The sequence below is a fragment of the Cydia pomonella genome, chromosome 9, assembly GCF_033807575.1.
Source record: "Cydia pomonella isolate Wapato2018A chromosome 9, ilCydPomo1, whole genome shotgun sequence".
NCBI lineage: Eukaryota > Metazoa > Arthropoda > Insecta > Lepidoptera > Tortricidae > Cydia > Cydia pomonella.
The window spans coordinates 3,069,504-3,092,185 of NC_084711.1; the positions used below are offsets into that span (position 1 = coordinate 3,069,504).

The following is a 22,682-nucleotide window of genomic DNA, read 5'->3' on the forward strand; positions in this document are numbered from 1 at the left end:
GTCTGTCTGTCTGTATTATGTTCGCGATAAACTCAAAACTATACTAAACGAATTTTCATGCGGTTGTCACACTTGTCACATATCAATAGAGTGATCCTTGAGAAACATTAAAGTGTGGGTATATAACCCGTGCAAAGCCGGAGCTGGTCGCTAGAGGACAAAAAAAGCATATGGATTTTATCTTTATTCACACCCTCCAACATAAGTGAATACTTCATGTCATCTGTGGTATAGTTGGTGTCATCCACGGTGACGCGCAGATTTGTCAAATCTAACCTTTAATGTCATGACAATACGAGTCAAGGCACGCGTCTTCATGAATGACCACTATAACTTCTTCTTCTACAACTTCAACATTTATTCAGCAAATAGGCCACATGGAATTTATATAGCAAAAAAGCACATCAACAACTGAAAATATCAATGCAAAACTAAAATACTATTATTTAGAGATGTATAAAGTCCCTTAATGTCGAATTACAAAAAGAACTATTCTAATAATAATAAAAAAACATAAATAGATATTTAAAAAATCAAAAAAATATTTAGACGTGTAATGTCTTTAAGTGTCAGAACTAAAATAAATAAATAAATAATATAAGACATTATTACATAAATTGACTAAGTTCCACAGTAAGCTCCATAAGGCTTGTGTTGTGGGTACTTAGACAACGATATATATAATATATAAATACTTAAATACGTACAAAACACCCATAACTCAGGAACAAATATCCGTGCTCATCACACAAATAAATGCCCTTACCAGGATTTGAACCCGGGAGCATCGGCTTCATAGGCTAGGGTCACTACCTGGTCACTACCCACTAGGCTAGACAAAATATTATATCGTTTATCAAATTATCCTTAGAGATATATAGAGTCTCCAAGAGTCAAAATCCTATATAATTAAAACATTCATTAAGACAAAAGAAACATACGAGAACCGTATGAGGTGTCTCACTGTAATTATATTCAAAAATAAAGTTACTAAATACATATAATATATTTGGATAATTAAAATGACACGATCTATAATCGTCATATTTTAGATTCGAAACAACTAGGTAAGTATTTAGCTTAGTAAATAAAAACGGGTAAAAGATTTCGCTCGCATCGGTCTAAAGGTCCTTTGATTTCAGGATAAAAAAAATACATGCCACCCAACGCTATGACGCAAAAATCCGATAGCAAGTGTCGATTAGGTTGAATGACGAGTTTTTGGCTCTGCACAAGTTTTGTTCAGCCGCTCCATTACCTCAGTCCACTGGTCGTATCCGCGAGGAGCACCCGCTTTCATTCTCCATACCAGTAAGTGACGCAACTTAAAAAAAAAAAAAATCGGGGCGAAGGCATGCCGCATATGCTAACGTTATCTCTAAATCAAAGTTTAAAAAAGTATCAGTATTTTGGAAAGAGTTGTGACGATTTCGCCGGGCGTAACACCGAATTTCACTGGACACATTTTGAATTAATGATATTGCATGTTCTATAATTGAATGTTTGTATTTTACAGATAACCTACTAACAACACCACACACCATGTCTCTCCAGGAGGTGAGTGTTATTTATGTATTTCTTTGTATTTTAAAGTTAAAACAGCTAGCTGGTTTTGCAGTGTTAAAGTTTCAAAGAATATGTACCTACCTATTTAGAATTGTAACCGGTTGTTAGTTCCCGTGACAAATATTGGTACAGTTAGATTTTTTTTTCTGCGAAATGTTTTTTTTTCTAAGAACCCATTATAGCCGCCCATGTATTTGCCGGTTAGGTGAGCTGTAAAACAGCCGTAATTGTGCTATTTAGCAGAATGTTGCTGATTATCTGAGAGTTAGTATTGTGAAACCTTGCGAACCATTATAGGTAGTACACCATAAGTAGAGGCCACGAATTAGAAGATATGACATGAAACAATCAGCCCCAATTGACAATTTCACCCGGTACAGCTCGCGGAGGTACTTTAGAATATGATAGTTAATTTAGCATTGTACTCATAGTTTATTTAAGTTACTGTTTTGTGTGTAATTTTTCTAATTGTAAATAAAATCGCAAAAAAATACAAATCATTTTCCATTCATTATTTCACTAAGTAATCATCCGTATAGTCAGCAATCTGCACCAATAGTAGCGGTTAAAACAACGCGCCAAAAGTATCTGCCACCCAGGACTATAGCCGCGAAAATCGAAGTTTGTCAAATGCGGGCATTTCTCTGTCACTCTAATTACGTCTTAGTGAGAGTAAAAGAAATACTTTTCCAAATAGAGATATCTTAAGTACCTATACTGAGGCAAGTGCAGAATCAGGATTTTGCAGGAGAGCGGTACAAAGGTAGAACGGAACGTAACTTCCTTATTGGTAATAGTAATTCAATAAAACGTTAGATTTGTTCTGGAAAAAACCTCTTAAATTATGTCTGCATTAATGGAATTCTAAATTTTATCATTTTTTATGATATTATACCTCTACAATTCGCGTTCCAAAGTATCTGTTGCAGACTAATTGTTTTGCTTAGAGATACATACTTATCTCTTTTTGTTACGGTTAGGTAATGCTACGAGTACCATTATCTTAGTCCTTTACGCGTAATCTGGCCGCGTAGGCAACGTTACATCGCTAACGCTCCGTAGCGTAGCGTAGTCATCTCTCTCTATCACTCTTCCATATTAGTGCGACTGTGACAGTTGCGTTTCGTTGGCCACGGAGCGTGAACGATATAGTACGGTCGCCAAATCTCAAAAGCCCTCTAGAAACACGATTTAATTGACTCGGCTCGGCCTTACCCACAACCGGTATCAATGTGTGCGGACAGTTCTCCTGATCACCGTACATGCGGTAGTAAAGCGGAAAAATGGTGGAGGGGATAGTAATGACGTCACAAAGATGGCGGCCGGACCTATTCTTTTTGGCGGTGTATCTCGAAAACCACTTAACCGATTTTAATCATCGAGGTGTCAAATAATAGCTTATATTATGGAGATTATTTCCTTTTCTACAAACATTTACGTGAAACCTATAGGAAAAAAATAATCACAAAAAACAGTTTTTTTATAAAATTATTATTTTTTATTTTGTAAAAATCTCCGTAAATATTAGCATTTCGCAAATTTTGTTTAATATAAAACATATTGCTTCATTATCAAGGAATATAATGAGCCTTAAAACATACAGATCGAGTAATAAACAATGAAGCTACACTCATTTATTTGCGCATGGGTAACGATAACTAGCTTTTACCGGTCGAAACTGTGGTGACTGTTACGATACGTATTGAATGGAATTTATAGAGTATCGGTTTTAATTACTGAAATTATAATGACAATTATAAAAACCAGACACAATAATGTTACCTTACTTCGACGTTTAGTCTCTTTTTTCGTCTTAATCATAGGTAGGTACATATTTCTTTTTACTTAAAAATTTTATACTCAGCTCGGCCTTACCCACAACCGGTATCAATGTGTTCGGGCGTTTCTCCTGATCACCGTACATGCGGTAGTAAAGCGGAAAAATGGTGGGAGGGGATAGTAATGACGTCACAAAGATGGCGTCCGGACCTATTCTTTTTGGCGGTGTATCTCGAAAACCACTTAACCGATTGTATTCATCGAGGTGTCAACTAATAGCTTATATTATGGAGATTATTTCCTTTTTACAAACATTTACGTGAAACCTATAGGAAAATAATAATCACAAAAAACATTTTTTTTTATACATTTGGTTGGTAGGTTTGTCTTATGTTTTAAAGCAGTAAAATCTTTCAAGTCGAAACACAGTATAAATATACATTTTGTTGTCTAATCTAAAAGTATGATGTTCATTGTTTAAGACTGATTAGTGATTACTGAATTAAATAACATGCTATTTGTTATTTTTGTTTTATTTTTTAAATCAGGTATTAATTTATTCACTATGTATCACTATACAGGCAAAATGTGTATCATAGTTGGTCTGTAAGTACTTACTACTTGTGTCGAATATAGGTATAAGATGAAATTTTAACCACCAGCCATACTCTGCGCAGTGACTTTACAGGTCATACTGAACAACTTTTATTATGGGACCAATGCCGAATCACGCAAGAAAATTTGGATCTGGAATGACACCCACTGGCTGTGCCCTACCACACAAAGCGAGATGACATTCACAATGCCCATACCTCTCTTTTGGACGTAGTTTAAGGACGTACCCGGGTCCATGACGCATGCTCGCCACACCGCTGCTTAAAATAAGCTGACGCACCGTAAATTGAACTGCGTAAAAATCGCAAAAAATATTACACGGAGATCTTATGGCAGACACCGTACCGGTGACGTAAAAGACGCAACTGTTTTGCGAACAAAAAAGATTCGCGTGAAGCACGTCACTGCGATTCCGTACCGTCACCGTTTTTTAAACAGCGGTGTGGGGAGCATGCGTCAAAAACGGTACGCATACGACGCGTCACTGCGATTCCGTATCGTGACCGTTTTTTAAGCTGCGGTCTGGTCGCACCTTGTATTGTATTGTATTGTATTGTATTGTATTGTATTCGGGCGATTTTTCCGCAACTCGACGACTTGCGCCTATTTTGCGTGATATGTTGGGGGTGGGCTAGTCCTGCCAGCCCAGCTCCTCGAGGAATCCTATCAAACCTTTGATGTTCAGTAGGACCTCGGGGAGGTCTCTCGGAGATCCGAGATGTTTAGCCCTGTATTGAGTCACTCCGCTGCATTCCAGCACCACGTGAGAGGCTGTTTCTTCTGTCTCCATGCAACCTCGGCACAGGGGACTGTCTGTGACACCTGTTGTGAAAAGATGTTTGTTAAATAGTCCATGACCTGTTATGACACTGGTTACCATACTCAGTCGGACCTTCCCTAGTTGCAGGAGCGCCCTTGTGAGTTTTCCGTTGATGCCAGGCATGGCTTCTTTTGCCTGTCTGCATCCAGTCTGGTTCAGCCAGTGTTCTGTGTGTAGTTTCTCTGTACGTGCCAGCAGCATTGAGCGTACCTTGCTAAATGGTATCGGAAGAATCGGTTCCGGACCAATCGCCCCCGCATTCGATCCTTGCCTGGCAAGCTCGTCCGCAGCATCGTTACCTCGGGATCCACTGTGTCCCTTGATCCATTGTAGGGTGATCTTGTTATTATGACATACCTCCATTAGTCGTTCGTGGCATTCGTGTATAAGTTTGGATGTAACTATATGGCTATTTAGAGCCATTAAGACTGCTCTACTGTCGGAGAGTATGCGGATGGAGGATCCTACTACCTTCCTTGCAGTGATGGCAGCCGCCGCGTTTATGATGCCCATGCACTCAGCTTGGAATACCGAGTTATGGGCTCCTAGCGGAGTGGTGATCGACATGTTCAGGTCTTCTGAGAAGGTTCCAGAGCCCGATCCGCTGTCTGTTTTGGACCCATCAGTGAAGATTCTCAGCTCCCGGGGATTGAGTCCTTCATGATTGTCGTCCTCATATAACTGTATTTTGTACCTTTTATCGAAGATAGCTTGTTTGTGAATCCGGTCCGTGCCTGACCTAAGCACTGGAAATTCGTCATACACCTTTTCCAGGCATTTTGTGTGAAGAGCTCCTGTGATTTTAGACCATATCTTGAGGGTTCGCAACCTTACCGCTGAGAGACTGGCCTCTTGCTGTATGTGTAGGTGCAGCGGTGGAAGGTTTAGCATGACCTCCATGGCTGCAGTCGGGGTAGACCTCGTGCAGCCAGTGGTGGCCGCGCATGCGAGCCTTTGAAGTCTTTGTAGTTTGTCTCGTACGTTGCCTAGGTTTGTTCTTGGCCACCAAACCAGAGCACCGTAACAGAGTAAGGGGCGGATTATCGTCTTATAGAGCCAGAGGGTAATTTTCGGGTTGAGTCCCCACCTCTTACCAATCATCCTTCTGCACTGCCAGAAGACAACTCCCGCCTTGTCTATCCGTTTGTTGATGTGGTTGTTCCAATTGAGTTTATTGTCGAGAGTTAGTCCTAAGTACTTAACTTCATCGGACAGCTGTAGCTCAGTTTGGAAAAGTGTTGGTCTGGTAAAGTTGGTCGCACCTTTATATGGGACAGTCAAAATTTTTTTCGCGATTTCGGAATTGGTCCCATAGTAAAAGTTGTTAAGTATGACCTATAAAGTCGCTGCGCAGAGTATGACTGGTGGTTAAAAGTTCACCCTGTATAAAATTTTTAAGTAAAAAGAAATATGTACCTACCTATGATTAAGACGAAAAAAGAGACTAAACGTCGAAGTAAGGTAGCATTATTGTGTCTGGTTTTTATAATTTTAATTATAATTTCAGTAATTAAAACCGATACTCTATAAATTCCATTCAATACGTATCGTAACAGTCACCACAGTTTCGACCGGTAAAAGCTAGTTATCGTTACCCATGCGCAAATAAATGAGTGTAGCTTCATTGTTTATTACTCGATCTGTATGTTTTAAGGCTCATTATATTCCTTGATAATGAAGCAATATGTTTTATATTAAACAAAATTTGCGAAATGCTAATATTTACGGAGATTTTTACAAAATAAAAAATAATAATTTTATAAAAAAACTGTTTTTTGTGATTATTTTTTTTCCTATAGGTTTCACGTAAATGTTTGTAGAAAAGGAAATAATCTCCATAATATAAGCTATTATTTGACACCTCGATGATTAAAATCGGTTAAGTGGTTTTCGAGATACACCGCCAAAAAGAATAGGTCCGGCCGCCATCTTTGTGACGTCATTACTATCCCCTCCACCATTTTTCCGCTTTACTACCGCATGTACGGTGATCAGGAGAACTGTCCGAACACATTGATACCGGTTGTGGGTAAGGCCGAGCTGAGTCAATTAAATCTGGCCTCGGAGCGGCTTGGCGACCGTACTAATAGGCACGTTGGCTACGCGGGTACTTTATTAGACGATGACTGTACTACATATTCGCCTCTTCATAAAATCCGGTTATTAATGTTATTATGAAACCTTTTCATTTAGATTTGAGACGACAGAGAGAAGTTTGAACGTAGATGATCTATCACTAATCTACTTGAGCTCAGGCACTTTTTATTTCGTATATGACATCTATTTCAGTTTATAAAAAAAATTACTAGCTTACAAGTCATTGCATATTTATATGATAAGTTTTTTATGAGACAAAGTAGGCATATAAGCTGTCACAATAGACTCATATATGTAGTCATATGTAGGTACAAAAACTTCCATAGCCAAATCATAATAGTACATTACGATACAAGTGCGAAAAGTAGGAAATTCGAAACGAGTGGCAATAAATTAAAACACGACCGAAGGGAGTGTTTTAAATCGACACGAGTTGCGAATTACCTATTCGCACATGTATCGTACAACGTTTTACAGTACATATGGCCCTTTAAATGTTCGACATAGTAACGTAATATGCTAATTTTCGCACTAGTGCGGTAAAGTAGCACCATATGTACTATAAAAAGTATAAACCATTCATTTTGTTTTTAACAATATTGCATACCTAACTAACACTTGGAAAATGCATATTATATGACTACTTTGCATTAAATTAATATGTTAAATAATATAAATATGATTGAATGGAAAAACACCATTATGAACCTAAATAAGTATATGTTAATAAATAATATTATGTATATTCTTTATACTGGTTGTGTAATGTTAATGTGTAATACATTACTGAATAAATGACGACCGGTCTGGCCTAGTGGGTAGTGACCCTGCCTATGAAGCTGATGGTCCCGTGTTCAAATCCTGGTAAGAGCATATATTTGTGTGAGGAACACGGATATTTGTTTCTGAGTCATGGGTGTTTTCTATGTATTTAAGTATTTATAATTATGTATTATATATATCGTTGTCTAGGTACCTACAACACAAGCCTTATTGAGCTTAATGTGGGACTCAGTCAATTTGTGTAAAAATGTCCTATAATATTTGTTTATAAATTCGATTGTATTAGTGAGAAATTATTAAGGGTTGTATGTTGAGTAAACACATGCAAAGCAAATCAAATAACGTCGAATGATATTAGTATTATAGGACACACGTATGAATGTCTTCATTGGAATAAAAATAATTGTACATGTAGTAAAATTGAATTAGTTGACAGTTTTAGATACCTAGGATTATTAATTGATACACATTTCAACTGGAAATTGCATATCAATCAGGTATGTAATAGATTGCGAGCTATATTGGGGCAATTTTATCATTTAAGCAGAATAGTCAACAAGCGCACCTTGTATATTGTCTATCATGCCCTGGCGGACGCATTGTTAAGTTATGGACTCAGTTACTATGGACGTACCTTCAAAACATATTTAGACCAAATAAAACAACTCCAAATTAGGTTAATTAAATATTTAGTTGGGCGAAACACAAGGAATAGGTATAAACATCAGTATGACTCACTGTTCTCATATTGTAGAATTCTCCCAGTGCATTGCAAAGTCACATACTTAAATGTTATCAATACGTATTATACAGATGATTTTAAAGTACAGAAAAAGAATAAACGTGTGACTCGCTCATCTAAAAAAGTAAAATTGTATCAACCTGCAGCCAAAAACTATTATGGTCGGAGAACCCAAGAATACTTAATCCCAAAAATTTACAATGAATACCCAATATTGCTAGATATCCCTAAATTAAAAATAGGTAGCCTGAAAGAAAAATTTAAAGAAATATTAATAGACAGATTCGATAACTCCATAAAGCATGAATAGTAAATTAAATACCTAACATTAATATTAGTATCATAAAATAACTTCATATAAATCAACTATTGTAGTGCCTCTTGCCACTTGTGTTGTAAAAATATAACGAGTTGTTAGTTTATAAACAAACGTAGTAATTAGCGTTAAGGTAGTTTTTTACGCACCGCTGTGCTCCTGTCCCGCGCCCGCGCCACCAGTATTGAGTCACCAATCCTACGTTATACCTACTTCATAATTGTAATACCTACATAAAAATTGGCCATGCCGGGACGGTAGGACAGTGCAAAATTATGTACCTTTTTATAAGTATAACGAGCGAGCTCATCGCCAACAAACTGTCTCGCAGTTTGGCGAATATTTTGTTTTGTGGTACACATATTTTATATTTTAATGTTGTAATAAATAAAAAAAAAAAAAAAAAAAAAACATGTTTGGGTGTATAAGGCAGGTATCGCCACTTGAAACGAAAGTTTCACTAGGGGGAGTCCGGGAGATATGACCAGGTGGGAGAGTTGAACCACGACAAATATTTCAATTCAAATTTCGCGCCACCGACGCCGTTGACAGCTCATGTCGTACTTTAACAGAAGGCGCAACTTTTGGCGACGCCATATTGGCCGCTATTAGTCTGGTTTGGAAATGACTGGAGTAAACGTGGTTTCGCTGTCGCGAAGTGAAAAAAATTACAATTTTATATTTTTACACTATTTTGAAAATTAAACAGGTGAGTAGTATTATTTTATCTTATTGTACTTGTTGGTTAATGTAGTTTTACTAACAGTGATCATTTGTAATGTTTATTTTAAGAGTATAAAGAAAACATAATCTATATAAAGTAAAGGGGGGTGCGGGAGAGTTGAGCCGCATGGTGGTAGGGAGACATGATCAGTGGTTCAATTCTCCCACACTGTGCTTAAATAAGGGTTTCCTTTATTTTTATGCAGGCCAAACGTCAAAGGAGGTAAGAGGAAGGTGTTGCAAGATAGCGACAAGAGAAAAAAATCCAAAAATAAAATAAAAAACAAGTGTTGTGTTCCTACCGGTGAGTAAGGTCGCCAGAGCTCAACGAGGGTACGGAGTGCGGAGTGTTAGGGTCGGCAACGCGCATAAAACACCTCTAGAGTTGCAGGCGTCCATAGGCTACGGTCACTGCTTACTATCAGACGGGCCGTATGCTTGTTTGCCACCCACGTAAGTTGCATAAAAAATGTTCGAATGTGTGGTTCCTGCAAAGGATAGGTATATTCACGAAGTTTGCGATGGGTTAACTGGCAAAGATGTGGACAACTTTATTTGACATGAAGAATTATGTTATGTAAATTGAAAAGGACCTTGCATGTGCCTTTGATAATTTGTTGACTGAATTGATCTCATAGAAATAATTCATAATAATAATAATTTAAAGATAATTGATCTCTTGAATTTCATTTAATGTTGCCGATTTAAAATTTTATAAAGTTTATTAAATTTTAATATTTTGTTTTATGGGTAAAAATACTTTGTTACAACTACTTTCCTTTTTTAATAAATATATTGGATTAAACAGCAGTTTTTTCACTGTTTTTCCTACCTAACATATGTATAGTCATATCTCCCACACCCCCTGGTCAACTCTCCCATAGGTTGGGGAGACTTGAGCCAATACCCCGTTTATGAAAAATATTTTTGCAGAACTTAAATTTTGTACTTTATCAGCACTTTGCTATGCTCTAAAGATACCTATTTAGATATGTCATCTATACACGAAATATCGAGTTGCTAACACTTACGGATAAACCTCTAGTGGCTTCTGAGTAAAAAGAGGTTCAAGTCTCCCGGACTCCCCCTACATAATAGAGATGTAACACATAATGTTAATCCACATATATTTTGTTATAGAGTTATAGATACGAAGTTATATAAATCTTTGGTTATAGGTATACAATTATCTACTGAAATGCTATTACTATGTATAACTTCATCAGTAGATACTCTCAGGCTGCGTAGCCAATAAGCCAATCGTTTACGCTCCGTAGCGAACGAAACGCAACTGTCACTGTCGCACTCATATGGAAGAGTAAGGGTCTCCCCAAACCAGTCGACGCGGAGTCGGCTTTCGCCGAGTGTTTTACACCACACTATTCGCATTTAGCCGATCGACCGTCTCCGCGGTTGGACACCTGCGTTTAGCAGTCTCATCCTCCTTGCGGCCGTAGAGACGCCCGATCGCCTGCGACTTGCTATCGCAACAGTCGTAAAGCGACGGTCGGCTCTCCCGTGCTCCGTCCTGCCGTCGAGACGTCAGACAGCACATGTACAGCCGTTGAGTCCGACGAACAGATGTAGGACAGCGGGTGATCGGCAATCGTAAATCTCATTTTTGGAGACTGGTTGTTAGTAATAACCTGAGTTTGAAATTGAACAGACCTGTAAGATTATTTTCCTTGGTAATTGTTACATATTATATAATAACCTGTGATGATGGATATTTACGTAGACGACGGGCATGGAAAAAAAGGCTTACCAGCATTTTTATCGTAGCCTACTTGTTGGAAGAGCTAGAACAGCAGCAAAAGCGGAGGCGACCGTGGGTTGATTCTTTGTGGCAATATAGATTAAGTGAAGGTGAATTTAATTTACGATATCCTCGGTTGAGACTCGATCCAAAAATGTTTTACGATTATTATGGCCGTCATCGGCTCTGTTCGGCCGTCGTCAGCTATGTTCGGCCGTCGAAGACGCTGATCGGCTTCCGCCAGCTCTGACCGGTCCTTATCGTAGGTACTCGGCCGTGATCGGAGCCGTTCAACTCTTTCCGGCACCGTACGGTGGTATAAGGAGATTTATGAATGCGAACGTGTGCGGTAGGCTGCAAACAGCGTCGTACGAATGCGAACAGCTTTACGGCAAAACCCCGTTTTCCCGTCGAAAGACGTCGTTTCGCGTGGGCCGAGCCGATTTACGACTTATTCGCTCTTATTGCGTTGACATAAAGCTTTTTCCGTACGCGATTTGCCGAAACGGCGTCGACTAGTTTGGGGAGACCCTAATAGAGAGACATAAAGTGTTACGTTGTCGTAGCGCATGCGATTGTCACCTTGGCTAGGCACCCTGGTGTGTAGTTTTTCAAATCGCGAAGTTGAATTATTAAACATATTTTAACGCGTTTTTCTTTATGAGTGAATTGCAAAATACAATTTCATTGTTGTACCTGTAATTAGTCAAAGGCAATTTTTTAAAAAGTTTCATTTATTATTAAGTTATATGCATCAAAGTGTGTAAGTGTATGCTATACATTTATGTGTATGAATTAAGTAAAATAAATACAATACAATACAAATTTACTTGGTTAATTTTGGTAGCACAAATTAATCACTTAAGACTAATCACAGCTTCTTAACTGTGTACTTTTTTTTTGCAAGTCACCCTTATTTTTTATTTTATTAATTTAGTAATCATCGACGACTCACACTTGACCGGGATTAACCTAATTAAATTAATTAATTATCACTTATCAAAAGATATCATCTTTGTGACTAAACGACACGTCAGATATGATACACTGACGTGGCGCGTTTGTCAGAAACTTACTAATGTGACGTTTTGGGGCTAAAGGTTTCGTTCTATCGGTTGTTGATTTCTAATTGAATTTTTACGGCATTTTCGCCTTATTACGCAACAGTCGACTTGTAGCGCCCCTTTGACTGAAAATGGTAAAAATGTGTACGTATATGAACCTACTTCAGATTTTAAAAAGATACTTAGAGTTAGCAGATCTACGAATTCCGATGATTTTGGTCTATCTCCCATTCATTTTTATTATTTTATCACGTGGATAAGTCAATCCATCATACGCCCGCAGGTAACAAATACAAACAGGTCAAGGCGAAAGATCAAGTTTAGTCTTTATGAATAAATTACAGTGACGTGCTTACGTTTAAAATGTTTAAATACATATTTCTGAGCCTATTGTTCTTTACGAAGGACGTTAATACCTGCAAAGATGGCGATTATTGTCAAAGAGACCATCTGATGTTATGCGATTATGGCACAATATTAATGGTGCTTAGTACTACAGAGTACACTTAGCTTCTTTCCTGTTTACTTATAGTTTTGGCGCTGAAATTTATGAGTAGCATATTCGAAAGTATCCCTGCCTGATATATTACCTGTCCCTATCTTACCTCCACTTTCAAATTGAAATGACCAAATTAATCTTTGAAAAATAACTCGAGAAATAATGGTACGAATCAGCTTTATTTGTTCAACTATAGTTGTTTTTTTTTTTGCATTTAGAAAGAAGGTAATCAATCTTGACGTGATTTTTCTTAAGCCTGCCATTTGATGTAAGGAAACCAAGCCATATTGAGATTAGTCCGGTTTCCTCATGAGCAATTAAAGATAAAATGTAGGTAACGATTAAAGTCTGGAAGGTTAACAGACGAACGTAACCAACAAGTCAGGGCAGGGTCAAAGTCAAAGTCTTTAAGAATTAATGATACGTTTTGGCGCCCGACTTATATTACCCTGTCGTTAAGGACGGTTTCTAAATGTATTTTTATGACACTAGCGTCTTATTGGTAGATGACAATAGACAATTAATTACCATTTTAAACAAATTAGGATGACGTGGCGGTTACATTGTCGTCTGATTCGAGTGTAACCTCGAACCTTTGATCATAATAAATCATTGTTCTTTATAACCGATGTCAAGGTTTGCACCATAGTTATGATTTATGATGTAAATTTTGTAATTTTGCATAAAATTAAGTACAGTTTTTTTTATCCTGCTGAAATTACAAGTTACTGTCAACTTCTATGACAATGGCACAATATAGTCAGCAGCAAAAGCTAAGAGGAAAAGAGTGCTTCCAGATAATTTTGAACACTTCTTCGCTTAACTTTTTCTTATGCTGACTGTATTATAATCGACGTGACCACAATAACTCTAACGGAGTAACTAATATAAAAAAATGAAATAATTATCGACCACTAGTCAAAATTCACGTAATCTACTATCATTTAATTGTTAGGTAAATCAATCACAATCAAGGTGCTAATGTCAACTTAAATATTAAATACACATAGAATAAAGTCCAATTTGCGATCATATAAGATGTTTACACTTCCTAAATTATGATCAAAGTATTAATGCAATAGGCAAACACGATTGATTTCTGTTTATGACGTCATGACGTTTACAATGTATTAGACAGACCGAAGGTCACTAGGCGTATTGTGTATCCTTTTCATATTGACTAGAGACTTTGATCCAGCTAGGACTGAAGAGTTAAGTTTAAATAACACGTCAATAATATCACAAGAGTTACCCCAAATAGTAACGCCATACGAACTGCAACTGCGATCCATAGTATGATACAGACAGTAGTATGTATTAGGCAGACCGGACGTTATTTAGAGTCGTGTATGTATGTGAACGAGCCCCCTCGTATGATCAATTTATATTCAACACATGCAAAGGCAATTGGCCTTTTTAGCAGAACAGAACAATATTTAGGCCGCCCCGAGATGCTTTTAAAAACATAAAGTAAAAAATATTGAGCGACCTAAAATCTCTGGAAAAATTATATGGCGTTTAATTCTTCGTTGTGTCTTGTCTTGTTTTAAGCAGACACTGTCGCATGTTACGTCCGTTGTTTTGTTCCGTTAGAGGTTTTTGTACTGACGTTAAATCCCATTCGACCATGGCGTCGGAGCACGCCAGTGTACTGGAATTCGCCATCGTTTTAGAAACCTGTTTGAGTGACCGTAACCATAATCTTAATCAATAAAATGATGTATAAAAGAAAATCGGCGGAGGATCAAATGTGATTCATAAGATTAGTGGTCCAAAAATTGTTAAACAAAGTACCTATTCAAAATTCTAAAGTAGGTAGATAAATATACGTACACGCTAACTTAAAATGTTACATTTTGTACGCATCTTCTGAATATTATTTATGGATAAAGGTATACCGTTTTATATGTAAAATGACACGGATAACTGGATACATTAATGATGCGTGCATATTATATCTACCGTAATCTTAATAAATTTAGCCAGTGCAACTTTCTCAGATTTCGCCAGAGAAAGGTTTTCGGCAGAACCCGTTCGAGCGTGAAGCGAAACTTGCTTCATTTAATTCAACTGGTTTGATCGCATTAAACAACTGGTTTTTGGAAGATTTCAAGTGTAAAATGCCATTGACTAAGATTTATAGAATTCTACAAGCTAATTAACTGTAGGTTCTAAAAAAGCGTTGGATAAATTATTTTACTTGAATTTTTAGACGATACAGTACGTTGACCATTCGAAACAAAACAGAATCCATAGTGCCTTTAATATTTGCCCAGCATCTATGTAAACAAATTTCAAGAAAAGTTATTTTAACAAAGTAAAGACAGACATTATTTATACCAGTTTACTGGTAGTAAACGCCGGACTACTACCAGACAAACGGTCAATACCGCATACTTAATCAAATGTTCATATTTAGGGGCTCTACCCTATGACGGTGAGAACACGCCAAACTTCCCCGACATCCGGTTTTGTGTGTGTTATTGATCATAGGTTTTTGGTCTCGGACTTTGAAAAATTTATCAAGATTTATATTTGTCTCTTTCCAGCAATTCGACAAGGCCGCCGGTAATGTCAAGAAGCTGAAGGCTCTGCCCAGCGACACCGACCTCCTGGAGCTGTACGCCCTCTTCAAACAGGCGACCGTAGGAGACGCCGACCCTGCTAGTACGTATCAACATCCCCGACATGCAAGTCTCGGAACCGGTTTTTAAAATACCGGTTTATTTCGGTTTTCCTCCAAACTTTTATAAGAACGCGAACGTTTAAAGAACTTTATTGTAACCTAAAAAACTGGTTTATTCGCCGAGAGACGCAACGGCCGGTCGGCCTGGTGATGTGCCACGTAAACATAGAGACCAACCTAGGAAGAAACCGGTTTTTATTGTTCTAAACCGGTGAATTTGACAATAACTGTTCTGATAAACAGATTTAAAAATAACGGTTTTTCGAGCGAAACCAAAATAAAAAGTACATGATTACGGCTTGGAAATTTAACCGGTTTCCGAGCCTTGCCGACATGAGACTCCCCGTAGTAGAATGCCGTGATGTCAAAAGCCTACTCTTTCTATTACTGCACCGCTCGCCGTCGGCGGGGTGTTCATCCCCACGCCCTGGAACTTAAAGGTTAAACGGTTACGCACTGTGCGGTTTAACAGAAATTTCCTTCCGCTTCCCTGCCGAGGGTTTTCATTCATTTTTGAGCAATCAAGAGGGCCTTTACCAGTGGTGTGGTGAAAAAATATTTAGCTAGTACACTTTACTAGGAGTCTCTAGCTCTAGCTAATATGTAGTGTCGACATGTTATTGTTATTTACAACAAACATGATACTTCAATCACGATAAATCAGTGATGGATCGCAATTGCTATCCATTGATAACAAATAGTACATGGAATTTTTACTTTCTTATCTTGGAATTAGCTTTAACTGATCGTTTTTATCAAGATAGGCGTATAAAACGAGTAATTATAAAGTTAGTTTCTTTACCAAAACTGATAATGTACCTATTTATGTTTTTTTTATTCAGCTGTATTCCAGACAGCTAAATATTAACTTAAATAGGTAATTTTACACTTGCGAATAAAGACAAAATTATAAATACTTAGCACGTAAATATAAAAACAGGCATTGAATAAAATATTTTCCTTAAATAATGTTTTTGGATTATGACAGTTAGATATACCAGAAACCAGAAATATATGCTATTTAGGTAAGTATATAAGTCATCCACATCAAAGGTGTTTTGATTTAACGTTTAAAATACTTTTTTACTCATGACTTACGGGAATGTTAAAATTTATACTTTAATCACCGGTTCAATAAAAAAAGTTCGTGAGGCTATGGTATTATGGTAACTGTACTTTATATTTTGTTAGACTAATTTTGTTTATGAAATCATTGTTTAAGCTTTCGATATCAAATTGGAATACTTTGTTTTTAAGACAAGCTCGGAGTAGGGAGATATGTAGAATCGTGACTACTGAAAACAAAAAGTTAACTAAAATTAATCATTTAAATCATTTTGAGGTTTTTATGCCCCTAATAACCCCTTTGACGCCAAACAACCAGTTTACTTTTCAAGGTTAACTTGACATGGGTATTAAAGTTCAATGCCACGATTTTGAAAACAAAAACTTGCCGTTTTAAAAACCACATAATTTATGAGTGTTATTTAATATTTTTATGCAAATAGTAACAAGCTGGGGATTATTCATAGCGAAGAGGTTTTTTTTTTTAATAACATTGTGTTTTAAAACTTGTATAGGTGGGTATTAACTATAGCTTGAAACGATCTATTACCGTTTATGATTAATTAATATTGTGTACAGTACATATGGTGCTACTTTATTGCACTAATGCGGGAAAGAGCACTTTCCGTGCCCATGTCGAAAGTTTAATGGGTCATATATGTATATGTAGTGTAAAACGTTGTACGACACACGTGCGAATAGGTAATTCGCAACTCGTGTGGTTGCGAATTTCCTACTTTCCGCACCTATCGTAAATGACTATTTTACGTATTGCTCCCTTAACTTACCTTGTATTGTTACCGAGCATCAAACGCATACACCTAAATAAATATTATCGCACTTAGTGTCTGAGAAGGTACCTATTTAATCAGTACAAAGTACCATTTCGTACAATACAATAATTAATTTATGATCTCATTGATTATGCAAAAAATATGAATTATGAATTTCAAAAACGATTCTTAACAACAGACTTAGGTCAATCTAGGTTAAGAGAATAGTTATTAACGATACAAGTGCAGAAAATAGAAGATTCGCAACGAGCGGTGATAAATTAAAACACGATCGAAAACAGTGTTTTAAATCGACACGAGTTGCGAATCACATCATATGTCTGTTTACAGTACATATGGCGCTACTTTATCGCACTAGTGCGAAAATTAGCATATTACTGTGTCGAACATTTAAAGGGCCATATGTACTGTAAAACGTTGTACTATACATGTGCGAATAGGTAATTCGCAACTCGTGTCGAATTTCCTATTTTTCGCACTTGTATCGTAATGTACTATTAAAGTTTCGACATATGCATGGAAAATGCTCATTCCCACACGCGTACGGGAAAGTAGCACAATATGTACTACTGTAAACATAGTTTATTTTGTTCGAAGCAAAAACAGTGTAAGGATTCCCTACAAGTGTTGCCCCAATGTTTATCTTATCCCATTTAATTTTAAATGTTTTTTTCTTACAGACAAACCCGGCCTACTCGACCTGAAGGGCAAAGCCAAGTTCGAAGCGTGGACCAAGAAGAAGGGCACCTCCAAGGAGGACGCACAGAAGGCGTACATCGCCAAGGTCGAGAGTCTCATCGCCTCTATCGGCCTCCAATAAAAAAACAAAACAGTTTGGGCGAGCGGAACCACTGTCAGTATGGGCATTGCGTAATATGATCGTATTATTGTCAAATAAGAACATTTTAGATTTTATCTCTTATGAAGAATTCTCTAGTTTTGTAAACTGCATTTTGTCAATAAGAGGTAATTATGAATTTTTACGCATGCCCTTCGGTATAAGGAACGCTGACGTTATTCGAGACTGAACATGACTAATATTTATAACCATTTATACCGTCAAAATAACTTCTTCCTTTAAACTTCCTGCCGCCCGTCTCATAAGTCAATTATTTATAAATTCGGTTTAGGCACAATTAGTATAAGATGTTAGACATCACAATATTGTAAGCATCACATATTGTTATTGTGTTTATATTGTGGGATGCGCTCGTTTTGAGTTGGTATTGTTTTGTTATACTTTTTTTATGTTGCCTGTGAAATAAAATCAGTTGGGAACTGTTATTTTTGAGCAGTAGTGCTTCGATAAGTTAAAGATCGTTGAAAAGCTTTAATATTTGAATTATAATTTTCTATTTTACTAATGAAATGTGTAATCTGGATTTAAGTGGGGGAAAAGGAACATCGGGCCATCTACTTGAACCATCTATTTTAGTGGACACGATACGACATTTGTCGTGTTAAAAATCCAGTTACATAAAACAACCTGAATTATGAAGGTTTTTCACAATAGGTACATTGTCGAAATTTAATTTATCGAAGTTATACTGTATGTTTTCTTTTTATTAGTGTAGAAATCCCTTTAAATTAGTTAAAATGTTTCAACTTACGTTTAATACAAATGGAACTGTGCCCCTAGTGTACATTTATTCGATAGCGAAACGTACGCGTTTGCGTTAAGTCTCGTTTTGTATGGGATTTTGAGTTTCCAAACCGTCCCGCTTGGCGCGCTGTTTCTAAATCCCATATCACGTCACGCTATCGAATAAATGTACACTAGGGGTACTGGAATTAAACTAAGTATGTAATCGACGTTTGTCGATTAAAAATAGTTTGTCTAAAACCGAAGTTCAATTTGAAGAGTAGGTGCCTAAATTCAGTTTTAATAGTTAGATACTTTCTATGCGGATGTAGAATAAAGAAAAAAATACGAGACGTAGGTATTGTAGGTACTTAAGATGTTAAATATCAATACGGTTCATTTATAAAGATCTAAAGTTTCGCTTATTTTGCGGACCGTATAATGCAACCTCCATTTGCGCCATCTAGTATGAACAAGAGAAGCAACTCAGTTGTAGTGGTGCCACCTATAATTTTAATACGGTTCTTATCATATCATTTCTAGGTTTTATAACATATTTGCTTACGTAGGAGCTTCCTTTGTTTATTTAAAATTAATTGTATATTTTATCGGCGTTTTTATTTTTTTAGGTTATGATCCCTTGTTAATAAAATATTGAGAACGGTAACCCAAAAACCGGGGTCACAGTTGCTGTCAAAGTGACATTGACAGATAAAGTTTACTCGAGCTTCAAAATAGAAATCGAATCCGCCCGCCGATCTACTTAAAAAAAATCCGTCTTTATTCAAAAATAGAAGTAAGTATTGTTTCTTTTACATTTAACTTTTAGATGAAGTTGTAATATTTCCTTACGACGTAAAGTGTAGGTAATAAGTGTTCATCTATTTATCGAGTTGGGTGACGTGTTTTTATTACCTAGCCGATAATCAATTCACTTAGCCAGTGCATTGGAAGTATCCGCTATAGAAATACCGGCTTCCGTCCTATTTAACCGGGTAAGAGTTGTGGCATTTAGAAAGTTTTCTTTCGCTATACAAGCCGCGTTGACGTAAGGTTAGTTTGAAATTAGAAAAGTAAAAATTAAAAATATACATTAAGACCTTAACTTGCCCTTGTCAGCCACCGATAATATAGTGGTATCTCACGTCACGCACCTCGATTTATGCGAAAATGAATTCTATTTGGTGAATAATAACGTGAGTTATTCTGCTTTCTAGGTTACCTGCTAGTAAACACAATGTCTCTACAGGAGGTAAGTGGTATTTGTATAAGTATGTAGTATTATTGTTAATATTCCAAAGTCTAACGTAGAGGTCAAAATGATTTGTCTGTGCTGGCAGATTTTGCATGAATTCTGTAGTTTTGTTTTTTTTATATTTTCCATTGTATTAGAATCTGTCATATTGACATTGTTTTTACATAATTTACATTGTCAATATGGCAGATATGGAAGTGGTAAGTATTTCATGAATTATTCAAGAAAAACAGTAACTTGTTTAACCTGGGTTTACTATATTGTGTTATGCACAAACTCTTTTCTTTATCTTAGCATTTTTTACATTATACAAGGTGCAGAATTAGGCCTTTGTGAGTCATGGCCTGTACATTTAAATTGTGCTGTTCACATATAAAATATATTTGTCTTGTAGTGGCTTGAATATTTACTGACGACTATTGGTACACCATGGTGGGAATGCGGCCTTAGGCCAAACAGCTAAAGCAAAAATATGTGTATATGGGGAAGACAGGTCACACCATAAGAAACTCAGGGTCTTTTTGGTTACAAACCGCTTATAATAAACAAATGTATTTAATACATAATTCTGTGATTCTAGCAATTCGACAAAGCTGCCGAGGATGTTAAGAAGCTAAAGACGTCTCCTGCTGATGCTGACCTTCTGGAGATCTACGGGTGGTTTAAGCAAGCCACCGTTGGGGATGCTGATCCTGCCAGTATGTACTAAAATATGTATGAAGTCAGCTACTAAAATATCCACTCAATAATTGACACTAATGTGTAAACGTCTAACTCACACAGACAGTGAGGCTGATGAACTGATGATGGAATGTATGGATTTAAGCTACAGACAACTTTTCTGAAAACTGTCATAGTTTCTTTTTGGTTGTTCTTGTTTTAATGGAAATTTGATGATACAGATACAGATTTTTAGTCAGAGAATTTTTAATACACAATTATAGAGGTATTTTTCAAGTTGGCCACCTTTTTCTACTGACAAAATTGGTTCCATACAATTAGGATGAGCACACACAGGCCGGAATAAATAAAAAATCCTTAAAAATAAACATAGTGTAAGTAGTCTAAGAATCATTACAGTTTTGTGGTATTACCAACTCACAAAAGTAACTTTCTATATTTTTATTTTTTTCATTTGTGGCATTAAACTAAAAACAGTTATTTCCTACAGACAAGCCTGGGTTCCTAGACTTCAAGGGCAAGGCCAAGTTCGAGGCGTGGTCGAAGAACAAGGGCAAGTCCAAGGAAGAGGCCCAGAAGGCCTACATCGCGAAGGTTGAGAGCCTCATTGCTTCCATCGGTCTCCAGTAAACAAAAAAGCAGAGGCGAGGCAACTATGGCTTCGGGTGTGTGCTTTGACCATTATATTAATAGAACATTCTAGAACCGTCTGTCTTAATGACTTAGCCCTTTGACTGCCTAAGCTGTCAACTGTCGCGTGCGGCTACTGCACTATCAACTTTCATGTTTTGCGATAAGGTTGACGATGGATCGACGCACTCGATAGGCATGGCATTCAGAGGGTTACATGATAATCTTTTTACGTAGTCTATGGTTACAAACAGTTGTTTGTTGGTTCCAATGTTTTTAATAGCATTTAGATAAGAACTTTGAAAAGTCAGTTAGGTTTTCTTTTAATATGAAGGTCATTTATATAAGCATCTACACATCGTGTATATAACTGACGTTTTTATGCGAGACTGAACGTAAAAGTACAGATAAAGTAAAGATATATTACTGCATTTATACCGTAAAACCTCTTGATAATTCTTCCGTTGCTCTTCCGCCCGTCTCTAAACTCTTATAAGTAAACTATTTATAATTTCGGTTTAGGCACAATTAGTATAAGATGTTGAACATCACAATATAATAAGCATCACAATGTTGTGTTTATGGTCTTTGGTGCAATGACTTCAGTTTTGTTATAAACTTTTTATATTGCTTATGAAATAAAATCAGTTTGAAAATGTATTTTAAATGTTTTATTTGTCTACTAAATGCTTTATTGTGTGTTGAGCATATATGTATTGTTAAAGAGGTGAAATGTCTAGGAAAAAATCTTGATCTCGAGTTTACAACTGAAAGATGATGCCATACCTACGACGCCATGTTTGTTTGGTAACTGAATTTTTCAAACTTCACCTTTTACTAAAATGTGACCAAAGCAAAGAGTAAAGTAAGTATATAAGGACTAAAGTTACCGCTTAATGGACAGGGCCATGCCAAATGTCAGAGACAATCTTGCTCTATAAGTAGCTATAGGGTAATATTACATAAAGTTACTTAAAATACACATTACTTTCTTTCTATACATATCTCAAACAATCTTTAGAATAACCACAACAATGATACCACAAGCGACCGCAGGCCCTGAGGCCCTCGTCAACGCGCTATCTTCAGTCCCCGCTTTCCCATAATACACAAGTCCACCACCACCGGCCAACTATAGACCTCGGACCAGCCAGAGAAATGAGATTGTAGACGATTTTCACGGCCAGCATGCTTTAATTCGCATTGATATTTTTTATGTCGGCAATATA

The 22,682-nt window shown here is 36.8% G+C and overlaps 2 protein-coding genes and 1 long non-coding RNA gene across 6 annotated transcripts; all 3 read left to right on the forward strand.

Moving 5' to 3' along the window:
* Nucleotides 1–1,194: 1,194 nt before the first annotated feature.
* Nucleotides 1,195–18,589, forward strand: LOC133521139 (acyl-CoA-binding protein homolog). The gene is made up of 4 exons (XM_061855928.1): nucleotides 1,195–1,311; nucleotides 1,517–1,557; nucleotides 15,310–15,427; nucleotides 17,986–18,589. The coding sequence occupies exons 2-4, from the start codon at nucleotides 1,543–1,545 to the stop codon at nucleotides 18,123–18,125; spliced, it is 273 nt and encodes a 90-aa protein (XP_061711912.1). The 5' UTR covers nucleotides 1,195–1,311; nucleotides 1,517–1,542; the 3' UTR covers nucleotides 18,126–18,589.
* On the forward strand, nucleotides 9,173–9,684 carry LOC133521140 (uncharacterized). The gene is made up of 2 exons (XR_009799866.1): nucleotides 9,173–9,427; nucleotides 9,648–9,684. It is a non-coding gene; the product is annotated as an uncharacterized LOC133521140 (long non-coding RNA).
* A 915-nt stretch (nucleotides 18,590–19,504) lies between the features above and the next one.
* LOC133521138 (acyl-CoA-binding protein homolog) lies at nucleotides 19,505–22,113 on the forward strand. Of its 4 annotated transcripts, none has more exons than XM_061855925.1 (4): nucleotides 19,505–19,683; nucleotides 20,105–20,139; nucleotides 20,723–20,840; nucleotides 21,314–22,113. In XM_061855925.1, exons 2-4 carry the CDS (start codon nucleotides 20,125–20,127, stop codon nucleotides 21,451–21,453), a joined length of 273 nt encoding a protein of 90 aa, XP_061711909.1. In that variant the 5' UTR covers nucleotides 19,505–19,683; nucleotides 20,105–20,124; the 3' UTR covers nucleotides 21,454–22,113. The 4 variants fall into 4 exon arrangements, with proteins under 4 accessions (XP_061711909.1, XP_061711910.1, XP_061711911.1 ...); XM_061855926.1 differs by lacking the exon at nucleotides 19,505–19,683 and adding an exon at nucleotides 19,761–19,882; XM_061855927.1 differs by lacking the exon at nucleotides 19,505–19,683 and adding an exon at nucleotides 19,819–19,940.
* Nucleotides 22,114–22,682: the final 569 nt, after the last annotated feature.